At 41.0% G+C, this 17,327-nt stretch overlaps 1 protein-coding gene across 1 annotated transcript in view; it reads right to left on the bottom strand.

Moving 5' to 3' along the window:
- Positions 1-17,327, bottom strand: part of SCML2 (Scm polycomb group protein like 2) — a 787,256-nt gene that overhangs the window by 205,266 nt on the left and 564,663 nt on the right. Inside the window, exon 7 of the mRNA XM_053707393.1 lies at positions 13,671-13,909. Coding sequence (XP_053563368.1) covers positions 13,671-13,909 — 239 coding nt within the window. The remainder of the gene's footprint in view (positions 1-13,670; positions 13,910-17,327) is intronic.

Raw genomic sequence — 17,327 nt, 5'->3', positions numbered from 1 at the left:
GAAGCAAATACATCAAAATGGTAGAATTTAGTAAATGTATGCAAAGAAGACCAAGTAGCAGCTTTGCAAATCTGATCAACTGAAGCTTCATTCTTAAAATCCAAGGAAGTGGAAACTGATCAAGTAAAATGAGCTGTAATTCTCTGAGGCGGGGCTTTACTCGACTCCAAATAGGCTTGATGAATCAAAAGTTTTAAACACGAAGCCAAGGAAACAGCAGAAGCCTTCTGACCTTTCCTGGAACCAGAAAAGATAGCAAATACACTAGAAGTCTTCCTGAAATCTTTAGTAGCTTCAACATAATATTTCAAAGCTCTCACCACATCCAAAGAATGCAAAGATCTTTCCAAAGAATTCATAGGATTAGGACACAAAGAAGGGACAACAATTTATCTACTAATGTTGTTAGAATTGATAACCTTAGGTAGAAATTTAAATGAAGTCTGCAAAACTGCCTTATCCTGATGAAAAATCACAAAAGGTGATTCACAAGAGAGAGCGGATAATTCAGAAACTCTTCTAGCAGAAGAGACGGCCAAAAGAAACAACATTTTCCAAGAAAGTAGTTTAATATCTAAAGAATGCATAGGCTCAAACGGAGGAGCCTGTAAAGCCTTCAAAACCAAATTAAGACTCCAAGGAGGAGAGATTGATTTAATGACAGGCTTGATACGAACCAAAGCCTGCACAAAACAATGAATATCAGGAAGTTTAGCAATCTTTCTATGAAATAAAACAGAAAGAACAGAGATTTGTCCTTTCAAGGAACTTGCAGACAAACCTTTATCCAAACCATCCTGAAGAAACTGTAAAATTCTAGGAATTCTAAAAGAATGCCAAGAGAATTTATGAAAAGAACACCATGAAATGTAAGTCTTCCAAACTCGATAATAAATCTTTCTAGAAACAGATTTACGAGTCTGTAACATAGTATTAATCACAGAGTCAGAGAAACCTCTATGACTAAGCACTAAGCGTTTAATTTCCATACCTTCAAATTTAATGATTTGAGATCCTGACGGAAAAACTGACCTTGAGATAGGTCTGGCCTTAATGGAAGTGGCCAAGGCTGGACATCCAAACAAGATCCGCATACCAAAACCCGTGAGGCCATGCTGGGGCCACCAGCAGCACAAACGATTGCTCCATGATGATTTTGGAGATCATTCTTGGAAGAAGAACTAGAGGTGGGAAAATATAAGCAGGTTGATAGCACCAAGGAAGTGTCAATGCATCATCTGCTTCCGCCTGAGGATCCCTGGACAGGTACCTGGGAAGTTTTTTGCTTAGATAAGATGCCATCAGATCTATTTCTGGAAGCCCCCACATCTAAACAATTTGAGAAAACACATCTGGATGGAGACACCATTCTCCCGGATGTAAAGTCTGACAACTGAGGTAATCCGCTTCCCAATTGTCTATACCTGGGATATGAACCGCAGAAATTAGACAGGAGCTGGATTCTGCCTAAACAAGTATTCGAGATACTTCTTTCATAGCTTGAGGACTGTGAGTCCCACCCTGATGATTGACATATGCCACAGTTGTGATATTGTCTGTCTGAAAACAAATGAACGGTTCTCTCTTCAACAGAGGCCAAGACTGACTGGAGTTCCAAAATATTGATTGGTAATCTCGCCTCTTGAGATTTCCAAACCCCTTGTGCTGTCAGAGATCCCCAAACAGCTCCCCAACCTGAAAGACTCGCATCTGTTGTGATTACAGTCCAGGTTGGACGAACGAAAGAGGCCCTTAAAATTATACGATGGTGATCTAACCACTACATTAGAGAAAGTCGAACATTGGGATTTAAGGATATTAATTGTGATATCCTTGTATAATCCCTGCACCATTGGTTCAGCATACAAAGCTTGAGAGGTCTCATATGAAAACGAGCAAAGGGGATCGCGCCCGATGCTGCAGTCATGAGACCTAAAACTTCCATGCACATAGCTACTGAAGGGAATGACTGAGACTGAATGTTCTGACAGGCTGCAACCAATTTCAAACGTCTCTAGTCTGTTAGAGACAAAGTCATGGACACTGAATCTATCTGGAAACCTAAAAAGGTGACCTTTGTCTGAGGAATTAAATAATTTTTTGGTAAATTGATCCTCCAGCCATGTCTTTGAAGAAACAACATTAGTTGATTCGTGTGAGATTCTGCAGAACGTAAAGACTGAGCGAGTACCAAGATATCGTCCAAATAAGGAAATACCGCAATACCCCGCTCTCTGATTACAGAGGTAGGGCACCGAGAACCTTTGAAAAGATTCTTGGAGCTGTCGCTAGGCCAAAAGGAAGAGCAACAAATTGGTAATGCTTGTCAAGAAAAGAGAATCTCAGGAACTGATAGTGATATGGATGAATCGGAATATGAAGATATGCATCCTGTAAGTCTATTGTGGGCATATAATGCCCTTGCTGAACAAAAGGCAGAATAGTCCTTATAGTCACCATTTTGAAAGTTGGTACTCTTACATATCGATTCAAAATCTTTAGATCCAAAACTGGTCTGAATGAATTTTCTTTCTTTGGGACAATGAATAGATTTTAATAAAACCCCAGACCCTGTTCCTGAAACGGAACTGGCATGATTACCCCTGATAACTCCAGGTATGAAACACACTTCAGGAAAGCCTAAGCCTTTACTGGGTTTGCTGGAATGCGTGAAAGAAAAAAATCTTCTCACAGGCGGTCTTACTCTGAATCCTATTCTGTACCCCTGAGAGACAATACTCTGAATCCAATGATTTTGGACCAAATTGAGCCAAACATCTTTGAAACATTTTAATCTGCCCCCTACCAGCTGAGCTGGAATGAGGGCCGCACCTTCATGCGGACTTAGGGGCTGGTTTTGATCTCTTAAATGGCTTGGATTTATTCCAATTTGAAGAAGGCTTCCAATTGGAAGCAGATTCCTTAGGGGAAGGATTAGGTTTCTGTTCCTTATTTTGTCGAAAGGAACGAAAACGGTTAGAAGTTTTAGATTTACCCTTAGGTCTTTTATCCTGAGGCAAAAAACATAATTTATGCTTACCTGATAAATGTATTTCTCTTGTGGTGTATCCAGTCCAGAGATCATCCATTACTTGTGGGATATTCTCCTTCCCAACAGGAAGTTGCAAGAGGATCAACCACAGCAGAGCTGCTATATAGCTCCTCCCCTAACTGCCATATCCAGTCATTCGACCGAAAACAAGCAGAGAAAGGAGAAACCATAGGGTGCAGTGGTGACTGTAGTTTAAAATTAAAAAATACCTGCCTTAAAATGACAGGGCGGGCCGTGGACTGGATACACCACAAGAGAAATAAATTTATCAGGTAAGCATAAATTATGTTGTCTCTTGTAAGGTGTATCCAGTCCACGGATCATCCATTACTTGTGGGATACCAATACCAAAGCTAAAGTACACGGATGAAGGGAGGGACAAGGCAGGTACCACTGCCTGTAAAACCTTTCTCCCAAAAATAGCCTCCGAAGAAGCAAAAGTATAAAATTTGTAGAATTTAGAAAAAGTATGAAGCGAAGACCAAGTCGCCGCCTTGCAAATCTGTTCAACAGAAGCCTCATTTTTAAAGGCCCATGTGGAAGCCACAGCTCTAGTAGAATGAGCTGTAATCCTTTCTGGAAGCTGCTGGCCAGCAGTCTCATAGGCTAAGCGGATTATGCTTCTTAGCCAAAAAGAAAGAGAGGTTGCCGAAGCCTTTTGACCTCTCCTCTGTCCAGAGTAGACAAGAAACAAATGCAGATGTTTGACGAAAATCTTTAGTAGCTTGTAAGTAAAACTTTAAAGCACGAACCACGTCCAGATTGTGTAATAGACGAAACAACAATCTCTTGATTGATATTCTTATTAGATATCACCTTAGGTAAAAACCCAGGTTTGGTACGCAGAACTACCTTATCTGCATGGAAGATCAGATAAGGAGAATCACATTGTAAGGCAGATAACTCGGAAACTCTACGAGCCGAGGAAATAGCTACCAAAAAAAGAACTTTCCAAGATAAAAGTTTGATATCTATGGAATGAAGAGGTTCAAACGGAACCAAATTTAAGAACCAAATTTAAGCTCCAAGGTGGAGCAACAGGTTTAAACACAGGCTTGATTCTAACTAAAGCCTGACAAAATGCCTGAACGTCTGGGACATCCGCCAGACGCTTGTGCAAAAGAATAGATAGTGCAGAAATCTGTCCCTTTAAGGAACTAGCTGACAATCCTTTCTCCAATTCTTCTTGGAGAAAAGATAATATCCTGGGAATCCTGACCTTGCTCCATGAGTAGCCCTTGGATTCACACCAATAAAGATATTTACGCCATATCTTATGATAGATCTTTCTGGTGACAGGCTTTTGTGCCTGAATTAAGGTATCAATGACCGACTCGGAGAAACCACGCTTTGATAAAATCAAGTGTTCAATCTCCAGGCAGTCAGCCTCAGAGAAATTAGATTTGGATGGTTGAAAGGACCTTGAAGTAGAAGGTCCTGTCTCAGCGGCAGAGTCCATGGTGGAAAGGATGACATGTCCACCAGATCTGCATACCAAGTCCTGCGTGGCCATGCAGGCGCTATCAAGATCACTGATGCTCTCTCCTGCTTGATTTTGGCAATCAGACGAGGGAGCAGAGGAAACGGTGGAAACACATAAGCCAGGTTGAAGGACCAAGGCGCTGCTAGAGGATCTATCAGCGTTGCCTTGGGGTCCCTGGACCTGGATCCGTAACAAGGAAGCTTGGCGTTCTGGCGAGACGCCATGAGATCCAGTTCTGGTTTGCCCCAACAATGAATCAATTGTGCAAACACCTCCGGATGGAGTTCCCACTCCCCGGATGAAAAGTCTGACGACTTAGAAAATCCGCCTCCCAGTTCTCTACACCTGGGATATGGATAGCTGATAAGTGGCAAGAGTGAATCTCTGCCCAGCGAATTATCTTTGAGACTTCTAACATCGCTAGGGAACTCCTTGTTCCCCCTTGATGGTTGATGTAAGCCACAGTCGTGATGTTGTCCGACTGAAATCTGATGAACCTCAGAGTTGCTAACTGAGGCCAAACCTGAAGAGCATTGAATATCGCTCTCAGTTCCAGAATATTTATTGGAAGGAGTGACTCCTCCTGAGTCCACGATCCCTGAGCCTTCAGGGAGTTCCAGACTGCACCCCAACCTAGAAGGCTGGCATCTGTCGTTACAATTGTCCAATCTGGCCTGCGAAAGGTCATACCTTTGGACAGATGGACCCGAGATAGCCACCAGAGAAGAGAATCCCTGGTCTCTTGATCCAGATTTAGTAGAGGGGACAAATCTGTGTAATCCCCATTCCACTGACTGAGCATGCAGAGTTGCAGCGGTCTGAGATGTAGGCGTGCAAACTGCACTATGTCCATTGCCGCTACCATTAAGCCGATTACTTCCATGCACTGAGCCACTGAAGGGCGAGGAATGGAATAAAGAACACGGCAAGAATTTAGAAGTTTTGATAACCTGGACTCCGTCAGGTAAATTTTCATTTCTACAGAATCTATCAGAGTCCCTAGGAAGGAAACTCTTGTGAGGGGGGATAGAGAACTCTTTTCCTCGTTCACCTTCCACCCATGCAACCTCAGAAATGCCAACACTATGTCCGTATGAGACTTGGCAATTTGGAAGTTTGACGCCTGAATCAGGATGTCGTCTAAATAAAGGGCCACTGCTATGCACCGCGGCCTTAGGAACGCCAGAAGCGACCCCAGAACCTTCGTAAAAATTCTTGGGGCTGTAGCTAACCCAAAGGGAAGAGCTACAAACTGGTAATGCCTGTCTAGGAAGGCAAACTTGAGAAACCGATGATGATCTTTGTGTATCGGAATGTGAAGATAAGCATCCTTTAACTCCACTGTAGTCATGTATTGACCCTCCTGGATCATAGGTAGGATGGTATGAATAGTCTCCATCTTGAATGATGGAACTCTGAGGAATTTGTTTAAGATCTTTAGATCCAAAATTGGTCTAAAGGTTCCCTCTTTTTTGGGAACCACAAACAGATTTGAGTAAAATCCCTGTCCCTGTTCCTCCTTTGGAACTGGATGGATCACTCCCATAACTAGGAGGTCTTGTACACAGTGTAAAAATGCCTCTCTCTTTATCTGGTTTGCAGATAATTGTGAATTGTGAAATCTCCCTTTTGGGGGGGAAGCCTTGAAGTCCAGAAGATATCCCTGGGATATAATTTCCAACGCCCAGGGATCCTGGACATCTCTTGCCCACGCCTAGGCGAAGAGCGAAAGTCTGCCCCCTACTAGATCCGTTACCGGATAGGGGGCCGTTCCTTCATGCTGTCTTAGAGGCAGCAGCAGGGTTTTTGGCCTGCTTACCTTTGTTCCAGGCCTGGTTAGGTCTCCAGACCGTTTTGGACTGAGCAAAAGATCCCTCTTGTTTTGCATTAGAGGAAGTTGATGCCGCACTTGCCTTGAAGTTTCGAAAGGCACGAAAATTAGACTGTTTGGCCCTTGATTTGGACCTATCCTGAGGAAGGGCATGACCTTTTCCTCCAGTGATATCAGCAATAATCTCCTTCAAACCAGGCCGAATAGGGTCTGCCCCTTGAAGGGAATGTTAAGCAGCTTAGACTTTGAAGTAACGTCAGCTGACCATGATTTAAGCCATAGCGCTCTGCGCGCCTGGATAGCAAAACCAGAATTCTTAGCCATTAGTTTAGTCAAATGAACAATGGCATCAGAAACAAAAGAATTGGCTAGCTTAAGTGCTCTAAGCTTGTCAAGTATGTCATCCAATGGAGTCGCTACCTGTAAAGCCTCTTCCAGAGACTCAAACCAGAATGCCGCAGCAGCAGTGACAGGAGCAATGCATGCAAGGGGCTGTAGGATAAAACCTTGTTGAATAAACATTTTCTTAAGGTAACCCTCTAACTTTTTATCCATTGGATCTAAGAAAGCACAACTGTCCTCGACAGGGATAGTAGTACGCTTTGCTAGAGTAGAAACTGCTCCCTCCACCTTAGGAACTGTCTGCCATAAGTCCCGTGTGGTGGCGTCTATTGGAAACATTTTTCTAAAAATAGGAGGGGGAGAGAACGGTACACCTGGTCTATCCCATTCCTTAGTAATAATCTCTGTAAACCTTTTAGGTATTGGAAAAACATCAGTGCACACCGGTACTGCATAGTATTTATCCAGTCTACACAATTTCTATGGCACTGCAATTGTATCACAGTCATTCAGAGCAGCTAAAACCTCCCTGAATAACACGCGGAGGTGTTCAAGCTTAAATTTAAATGTAGAAATATCAGGATTAGGTTGCATCATCTTCCCTGAGTCAGAAACATCACCCACAGAAAGAAGCTCTCCTTCTTCAGCTTCTGCATATTGTGAGGGAGTATCAGACATAGCTCTTAAAGCGTCAGTATGCTCTGTATTTCGTCTAACTCCAGAGCTATCTCGCTTTCCTCTAAATTCAGGTAGTCTGGCTAATACCGCTGACAGTGTATTATCCATGACTGCCGCCATGTCTTGTAAAGTAAACGCTATGGGCGCCCTGGATGTACTTGGCGCCATTTGAGCGTGAGTCCCTTGAGCGGGAATCAAAGGATCTGACTCGTGGGGAGAGTTAGTCGGCATAACTTCCCCCTCGTCAGATTCCTCTGGTGATAAATTCTTTAAAGACAAAATATGATCTTTATTGCTTAAAGTGAAATCAGTACATTTAGTACACATTCTAAGAGGGGGTTCCACCATGGCTTTTAAACATAATGAACAAGGAGTTTCCTCTATGTCAGACATGTTTATACAGACTAGCAATGAGACTAGCAAGCTTGGAAAACTTTTTAAATCAAGTTAACAAGCAAATATAAGAAACGGTACTGTGCCTTTAAGAGAAACAAATTTTGTCAGAATCTGAAAAACAGTGAAAAAAGGCAGTAAATCAAACTAAATTTTTACAGTGTGTATAATAAGGTAACAGAGCATTGCACCCACTTGCAAATAGATGATTAACCCCTTAGTTCAAAAAACAGATAAAAAAAACGATATAAACGTTTTTTTAACAGTCACACCAACTGCCACAGCCTTGCTGTGGGCCTACCTTCCCCAACAAACGAATTTGGAAAGCCTAAGAGCCCTTTAGAGATGTCCTATAGCATTCAGGGGACTCCTGGAGGAAGCTGGATGTCTCAGTCATTAAAAGTTACTGCGCAAAAAAGCGCTAAATTAGGCCACTCCCACTCATAGTAACACAGTGGAAAGCCTCAGGAAACTGTTTCTAGGCAAATTTAAGCCAGCCATGTGGAAAAAACTAGGCCCCAATAAAGTTTTATCACCAAAGTATATATAAAAACGTTTAAACATGCCAGCAAACGTTTTATATTGTAAATATAAAAGAGTATTATCTCAGAAAGTAAGCATGATACCAGTCGCTATTAACCCCTTAATGACCACAGCACTTTTCCATTTTCTGTCCGTTTGGGACCAAGGCTATTTTTACATTTTTGAGGTGTTTGTGTTTAGCTGTAATTTTCCTCTTACTTATTTACTGTACCCACACATATTATATACCGTTTTTCTCGCCATTAAATGGACTTTCTAAAGATACCATTATTTTCATCATATCTTATAATTTACTATAAAAAAAATTATAAAATATGAGGAAAAAATGGGAAAAAACACACTTTTTCTAACTATGACCCCCAAAATCTGTTACACATCTACAACCACCAAAAAACACCCATGCTAAATAGTTTCTAAATTTTGTCCTGAGTTTAGAAATACCCAATGTTTACATGTTTTTTACTTTTTTTGTAAACTATAGGGCCATAAATACAAGTAGCACTTTGCTATTTCCAAACCATTTCTTTTCAAAATTAGCGACAGTTACATTAGAACCCTGATATCTTTCAGGAATCTCTGAATAGCCATTGACATGTATATATTTTTTTTTAGTAGACAACCCAAAGTATTGATCTAGGCCCATGTTGTCATATTTCATGCCACCATTTCACCGCCAAATGCAATCAAATACAAAAAATCGTTCACTTTTCATAAATTTTTTCACAAACTTTTGGTTTCTAACTTAAATTATTTACAAACAGCTTGTGCAATTATGGCATAAATGGTTGTAAATTCTTCTCTGGGATCCCCTTTGTTCAGAAATAGCAGACATATATGACTTTGGCGTTGCTTTTTGGTAATTAGAAGGCCGCTAAATGCCACTGCGCACCACACGTGTATTATGCCCAGCAGTGAAGGGGTTAATTAGGGAGCATGTAGGGAGCTTTTTGGGGTAGTTTTAGCTTTAGTGTAGTGTAGTAGACAACCCCAAGTATTGATCTAGGCCAATTTTGGTATATTTCATGCCACCATTTCACCGCCAAATGCGATCAAATTAAAAAAAAACTTTAATTTTTTCTCAATTTTAGGTTTCTCACTGAAATTATTAACAAACAGCTTGTGCAATTATGGCACAAATGGTTGTAAATGCTTCTCTGGGATCCCCTTTGTTCAGAAATAGCAGACATATATGGCTTTGGCATTGCTTTTTGGTAATTAGAAGGCCTCTAAATGCCGCTGCGCATCACACGTGTATTATGGCTAGCAGTGAAGGGGTTAATTATGTAGCTTGTAGGGAGCTTGCAGGGTTAATTTTAGCTTTAGTGTAGAGCTCAGCCTCCCACCTGAAACATCAGACCCCCTGATCCCTCCCAAACAGCTCTCTTCCCTCCCCCACCCCACAATTGTCCCCGCCATCTTAAGTACTGGCAGAAACTCTGCCAGTACTAAAATAAAAGGTATTTGGCCCTTTTTTGTTAAAAAAAAAGCATATTTACATATGCTGATGTGTAGGATCCCCCCTTAGACCCCAACCTCACTGATCCCCCACCAAACAGCTCTCTAACCCTTCCCCTCTGCCTTAATGGGCGCCATCTTGGGTACTGGCAGCGGTCTGCCAGTACCCAGTTTTGTAAAAAAATGTGCCTTTTGTTTTAAAAAATGCCCTTTTCTGTAGTGTAGCTTTCCCCCCCCACCAAGACCAACCCCCAACCCCTTCCAGATCCCTTAGATTACATTTGTAATACTTATACTTAATTATTTTTTTACTTTTCACTTTATTTTTTTCTGTAGTGTAGCGGTTCCCACCCGCTCCCGCCCTGTGCACGCGCCCGCCCGCCACCCCCCGTGCGCGCCCCCGTAGATCCCGCCCCCGATCCCGCCCCCCTCCACTTCACACTGAGCACCGATGGCCGCCCACCCGCCTCCCACGTAAGCTTCCACCCACCAACGATACCGGCCATCGATGTCCGGTGCAGAGAGGGCCACAGAGTGGCTCTCTCTGCATCGGATGGCCAAGGGGGCTTATTGCAGGATGCCTCCATATCGAGGCATCACTGCAATAACCGGAAAGCAGCTGGAAGCGAGCAGGATCGCTTCCAGCTGCTTTCCAGACCAAGGACGTACGCCACACGTCCTCGGTCATTAACTGTATTTTTTTTGAGGACGTGTGGCGTACGTCCTTGGTCGTTAAGGGGTTAAATCACTGTATTCAGGCTTACCTTACATAAATTTGCTATCAGCAGCATTTTCTAGCATTCACATCTTCTAGAAAAAATCTTAACTGCACATACCTCATAGCAGGAAAACCTGCACGCCATTCCCCCGCTGAAGTTACCTCTCTCTTTAGTCATGTGTGAGAACAGCAATGGATCTTAGTTACAACCTGCTAAGATCATAGAAATCACAGGCAGATTCTTCTATTTTTCTGCCTGGGACAAAATAGTACAACTCCGGTACCATTTAAAAATAACAAACTTTTGATTGAAGCAAGATAACAGCTACATTTCACCACTTTCCTCTTACTACCGCCATGCTTGTTGAGAGTTGCAAGAGAATGACTGGATATGGCAGTTAGGGGAGGAGCTATGGTCTGCTGTGGTTGATCCTCTTGCAACTTCCTGTTGGGAAGGAGAATATCCCACAAGTAATGGATGATCCGTGGACTGGACACACCTTACAAGAGAAAAACTCCCTTCCCCCCAGTGACAGTTGAAATTATTAAATCCAACTGAGAACCAAATAATTTATTACCTTGGAAAGAAAGAGATAGCAATCTGGACTTAGAAGTCATATCAGCATTGCAAGATTTGAGCCACAAAGCTCTTCTAGCTAAAGACATAGATTTAACATCAATTTTGATAATATCAAAAATGGCATCACAAATGAAATTATTAGCATGTTGAATCAACTTGACAATGCTAGACAAATCATGATCCGTTACTTGTTGCGCTAATGTTTCCAACCAAAAAGTTGGAGCAGCTGCAACATCAGCCAAAGAAATTTCAGACCTAAGAAGATGACCTGAATATAAATAAGCTTTGCTTAGATAAGACTCAAGTTTCCTATCTAAAGGATCTTTAAAAGAAGTACTATCTTCCGTAGGAATAGTAGTACGTTTAGCAAGAGTAGAGATAGCCCCATCAACTTTGTGGATCTTTTCCCAAAACTCCAATCTAACTGTTGGCAAAGGATACCATTTTCTAAACCTTGAAGAAGGAATAAAAGAAGTACCAGGCCTATTCCATTCTTTAGAAATCATATCAGAAATAGCATCAGGAACTGGAAAAACCTCTGGAATAACCACAGGAGGTTTATAAACAGAATTTAAATGTTTACTAGTTTTAATATCAAGAGGACTAATTTCCTCCATATCTAATGTAATCAACACTTCTTTTAACAAAGAACGAATATACTCCATTTTAAATAAATAAGAGGATTTGTCAGTGTCAATATCTGAGGCAGGATCTTCTGAAGGATAATTCAGTATGTTGCTGGTCATTTGAAATTTCATCAACTTTATGAGAAGTTTTAAAAGACCTTTTACATTTATTAGAAGGCGGAATGGCAGACAAAGCCTTCTGAATAGAATCAGCAATAAATTCTTTTAAATTCACAGCTATATCATGTGCATTAGATGTTGAGGGAACAGCAACAGGTAATGAACTACTACTGATAGATACATTCTCTGCATGTAAAAGTTTATCATGACAACTATTACAAACCACAGCTGGAGGTATAACCCCCACAAGTTTACAACAAATGCACTTAGCTTTGGTAGAACTGTTATCAGGCCGCAGTGTTCAATCATTGAATGTAAGAGAAAAAAACAACATATAAAGCAAAATTATCAATTTCCTTATATGGCATAGAAAAAGGCAGGAGGCAAATAGAAATTAGGTCTTAAATAAAGAAAATATTTGGCGCCAAGTATGATGCACAACAAACAGAAAAATATTTGTTTGCGCCAAAGACGACACACTTGCGTTATAGATGACGTAAAGGACTCAGTGTCAACTAAGACGCCTGAAATGACGAATTTGCGTCAATGAACGTAACTTTGCGCCAAAAAAAATCTTGCGCCAAGAATGATGCAATAAACTCTGGCATATTGCGCTCTCGCGAGCCTAATTCTGCCCGCGAATTTAAAAGACAGTCAATTGGAAAAAGAGACTACACCCATCCACATATAGCAGATAGCCAAACCAGTACAGAAACGGTTATCAGTAGAGGTAATGGAATATGAGAGTATATCGTCAATCTGAAAAGGGAGGTAGGAGATGAATCTCTACGACCGATAACAGAGAACCTATGAAATAGATCCCTGTGAGGAAAACCATTGCATTCAATAGGTGATACTCCCTTCACATCCCTCTGACATTCACTGTACTCTGAAATCGGGCTTCAAAATTCTGAGAAGTGCATATCAACGTAGAAATCTTAGCACAAACTTACTTCACCACCTCCATAGGAGGCAAAGTTTGTAAAACTGAATTGTGGGTGTGGTAAGGGTTGTATTTATAGGCATTTTGAGGTTTGGGAAACTTTGCCCCTCCTGGTAGGAATGTATATCCCCATAAGTCACTAGCTCATGGACTCTTGCCAGTTACATGAAAGAAATAAAGATATATATATATATATATATATATATATATAAAAATAAAATCGCCCCCCCCTGAAAAGTGAAACATAATCATACGCCAGCATATAAAATCAATAAATAAAGGAATTCACTAAGAAAAGCTTCTGGGGCCTATTTATTAATGTGCGAGCGGATATGATCCGATATTGCGGATCATGGACGCTGCACATTGATAAATACCGACAGCATGCGCTGTCTGCATTTTCTGGTGCAATACCGACCCCTGCAGATTCGCAGGCCAATTGGGGTGTCAATCAACCCGATCATATTGGATCGGGTTGATTTTTGGCGATGTCTGTCCGCCGCCTCAGTGCAGGTGGACAGGTTATGGAGCAGCGGGGCTAGCCAGAAATACGGGGGATCAAGCTCCGTATGGAGCTTGATAAATGTGCCCCTATGTTTTAACTAAATAAAATGTACACTATTGCATTTTAGTAAAGATATGGGGCAACATGGCTTTTTCTATCATATTATAAAAGAAAATTCACAAATGAAACCTACAGTAAGATTGGTTTAAATGAGAGTATCTGTAAAAATACATATCATAGCTTACAAGGCAGCATTTAACAAACATGTTTACATGCAGTGATGAAAGCAAGTCTTAAAAAGTTTACTTTCAATTTCCCTAAAAAAAGAAAATAAAGCAAATAAAAAGTAAGAGCTGGGTAGTTCCTGGAAGGGCTAACAGTGCCAAACTATAGAATAATACCTTTCTTCCTGGCTTCAATCCCTTCGAACGTCCTTTGAGGTTTTCAATATCGGGCATGTTTTTTGAAAATGCAGCATTTTGTTTTCCTTTACTTGAGGCAGTGGAGACCTGTCCCAGAAGCTTGTCACGCATTGGCTTCCGCCCCCTCTGTGCTGGGGCAGCTTTAGGAGGGGACTGCATTAAGTGACGGGTACCCTTTGTAGGAGATGTTGAGATGCTTAAATTTTTGGGTCCAGAAACTGCAATATATTAAAAGAGACAATGAACCAAACTGTGCCTACTATTTTATTTTCTTCATGACAGATTATAGTTTCCCATTTATGCACAAAATGTAGGGACAAGTTTGGCATTTTAAAAATTATCTGGAAGCAGTATTGCAAACCAGCCTATAGTGTCGGACCCAGTTATATAGCCCAGCTAGGAGTGTTTTTGTAACAATATATAGTTTTGTTTAATTTTAATAACATTTTGCTGATTTTAAGCAAACACAAATTATCAGATGTAGACCAAAGTCTACAGACTCCTGCTTGTGTAATGGGTCTTTTTATATGAAGGGGAAGGTCTGCTCTTCCTGCTTTCTCAGCCCCTTTCAGTGGGTGTCCCAGACTAACCTCCTTAACAGTGCTAAACTGGGAGCTTCTAAGTAAGATTTTAAAAGGTTTTATACTGGATTTATAGATCAGTATCTGTGCATATTCTTCTTTATAGTAGTGTCTAGTACATGCATGAAAATTGGTGTATACTGTCCTTTTAATGAAGTTTACAATGAAATCTCACAAGATTTCAGTGAAATCTTCTGTGATCAGTGTAAAGCAAATTGTGACATCAGCACTCATGAACTGATTGGCTGTTGTTTTTCCTTTATTCTTCAACATGCAGTTAGACAGTACATGAAGAATAACTGTTCACTAAGCACGTACTATTGTGAGCTGTAGAAATGTTGAGGTAAAATATCTTCCCTTTTACAAAGCGATGTTCAGGTGATATTTTCTTGTCAGCTTTTTAAAATTATGAGGCATCACTTTCAAGTAATTTAGTACATGGCTTTTATGTCCCTTTAAATACAGTAGAATTGCAATACCAGCAAGTGCATAATAAAAAATAGCACGTACTCTGAATTTTACATGAACAGATTTTTTTTCTGAAAATTTAGAAAGCGCCCATGTTTTATGTGACAGCCTTTCAACCAAACCACAGAATCATATGTGTACATATGTAGCTGGTGCCTCAGAAAGTGTGCATATAAAAAACTGTGCACAATTTCATAAAGAAAGTAAATTGGAAAGTATCTTAAAACTGCAGCCTCTATCTGAATCGTGGAAGTTTAATTCTGACTTTAGTGTCCCTTTAACCCCTTAAGCCATCACAACGTATGTATACACAAACACACACACACACACACATATATATATATACACACACGCAGTATCTCACAAAAGTGAGTAAACCCCTCACATTTTTGTAAATATTTTATCTTTTCATGTGACAACACTGAAGAAATGACACTTTGCTGCAATGTAAAGTAGCGAGTGTACAACCTGTATAACAGTGTAAATTTGCTGCCCCCTCAAAGTAACGCAACACACAGCCATTAATGTCTAAGCGTTGGCAACAAAAGTGAGTACACCCCTAAAAGGAAATGTCCAAATTGGGCCCAATTAGTCATCCCCCCCCCACCCCGGTATCATGTGACTTGTTAGTGTTACAAGGTGTCAGGTGTGAATGGGGAGCAGGTGTGTTAAATTTGGCACCTTATGGCAAAGAAGACGGTGGGCAAGACCAAACAGCGGTTTCACAGGCAGGTTCCACTCCAGCGGTTTCACAGAACAGGCCTCACCATGGTCGATCAAAGAAATTGAGTGCACGTGCTCAGGGTCATATCAAGAGGTTGTATTTGGGAAATAGACGTATGAGTGCTGCCAGCATTGCTGCAGAGGTTGAAAGGGTGGGGGGGGGTCAGCCTGTCAGTGCTCAGACCATACGCCACACACTGCATCAATTTGGTCTGCATGGCTGTTGTCCCAGAAGGAAGTCCCTTCTAAAGATGATGCACAAGAAAGCCCGCAAACAGATTGCTGAAGAAAAGCAGACTAAGCACATGGATTACTGGAACCATGTCCTGTGGTCCGATGAGACCAAGATAAAATGATTTGGTTCAGATAGTGTCAAGCGTGTGTGGCGGCAACCAGGTGAGGAGTACAAAGACAAGTGTGCCTTGCTTACATTCAAGCATGGTGGTGGGAGTGTCATGGTCTGGGCCTGCATGAGTGCTGCTGGCACTGAGGAGCTACAGTTCATTAAGGGAACCATGAATGCCAACATGTACTGTGACATACTAAAGCAGAGCATGATTCCCTCCATTCGGAGAGTGGACTCCAGGGCAGTATTCCAACATGATAACGACCCCAAACACACCTCCAAGGCTACCACTGCCTTGCTAAAGAAGCTGAGGGTAAAGCTGATGAACTGGCCAAGCATGTCTCCAGACCTAAACCCTATTGAGCATCTGTGGGGCATCCTCAAAGGGAAGGTGGGGGAGCGAAAGGTCTCTAACATCCACCAGCTCTGTGATGTTGTCATTGAAGAGTGCAAGAGGACTCCAGTGGCAACCTGTGAAGCTCTGGTGAACTCCATACCCAAGAAGGTCAAGGCAGTGCTGGAAAATAATGGTGGCCATACAAAATATTGACACTTTGGGCTCAATTTGGACATTTCCACTTAGGGGTGTACTCACTTTTGTTGCCAACGGTTTAGACATTAATGGCTGTGTGTTGAGTTATTTTGAGGGGACAGCAAATTTACACTGTTATACAGGCTGTACACTCACTACTTTACATTGTAGCAAAGTGTCATTTCTTCAGTGTTGTCACATGAAAACAAATAAAATATTTACAAAAATGTAAGGGGTGCACTCACTTTTGAGAGATACTGTGTATATATATATATATATATATACACACACACACATATACACGATGTGCGGTACTTTGCTTATTGTACTGCACAACATATATATACACATTGGAGCTACAGGTAATTCCTGAGCTCATGGGATCTCTCTTCATATTGAACCGGCGCAACTTCCCATTTTAAATTTTGCTTCCAGTCAGGCAGGATCGTTACTCTGTGGCAGAAAAGCTTTTCTCAAAGCTATTGACAACCCATCAATAACCCAACATCTTTTTCCAAAGCTAATTTAATATTTGTGGCATCACTATACCAACAGTTTTATTCAAGCTAATGTATTATTTGTGGCATCACTAAACCAACAGCTTTTTCAAAGCTATTTTATTTTTTATTATTTATATATATATATATATATATAGCGCTACTGAGCATACCATGTATTGCCATCAAGGCATCTATAAATTGGCATCAAATTATTTCTGATAACACAGTGTGTGTATATATATATATATATATATATATATATATATATATATAGCCCTGTTCTGTAGTATTCCCCCAAAAATGCCACCTATAGATTTATTGTCACCAATGTTCCCCCTAATTTTTTTCATTGTGTGCAATTGTTTTTTTGTGTGTGTGGGCTTGATACCACTTGTGTGTGGCATTGAGCATACACACACACACACATATATATACTGTATATATATACACACACACACATATTCTATTATCTTTGTATCTTTTGTT

This window comes from Bombina bombina, chromosome 3, assembly GCF_027579735.1.
Source record: "Bombina bombina isolate aBomBom1 chromosome 3, aBomBom1.pri, whole genome shotgun sequence".
NCBI classification, from domain to species: Eukaryota; Metazoa; Chordata; class Amphibia; order Anura; family Bombinatoridae; genus Bombina; species Bombina bombina.
The sequence above is the reverse complement of the archived record's forward strand: the minus strand, read 5'-3'. Positions and strand labels throughout refer to the sequence as shown.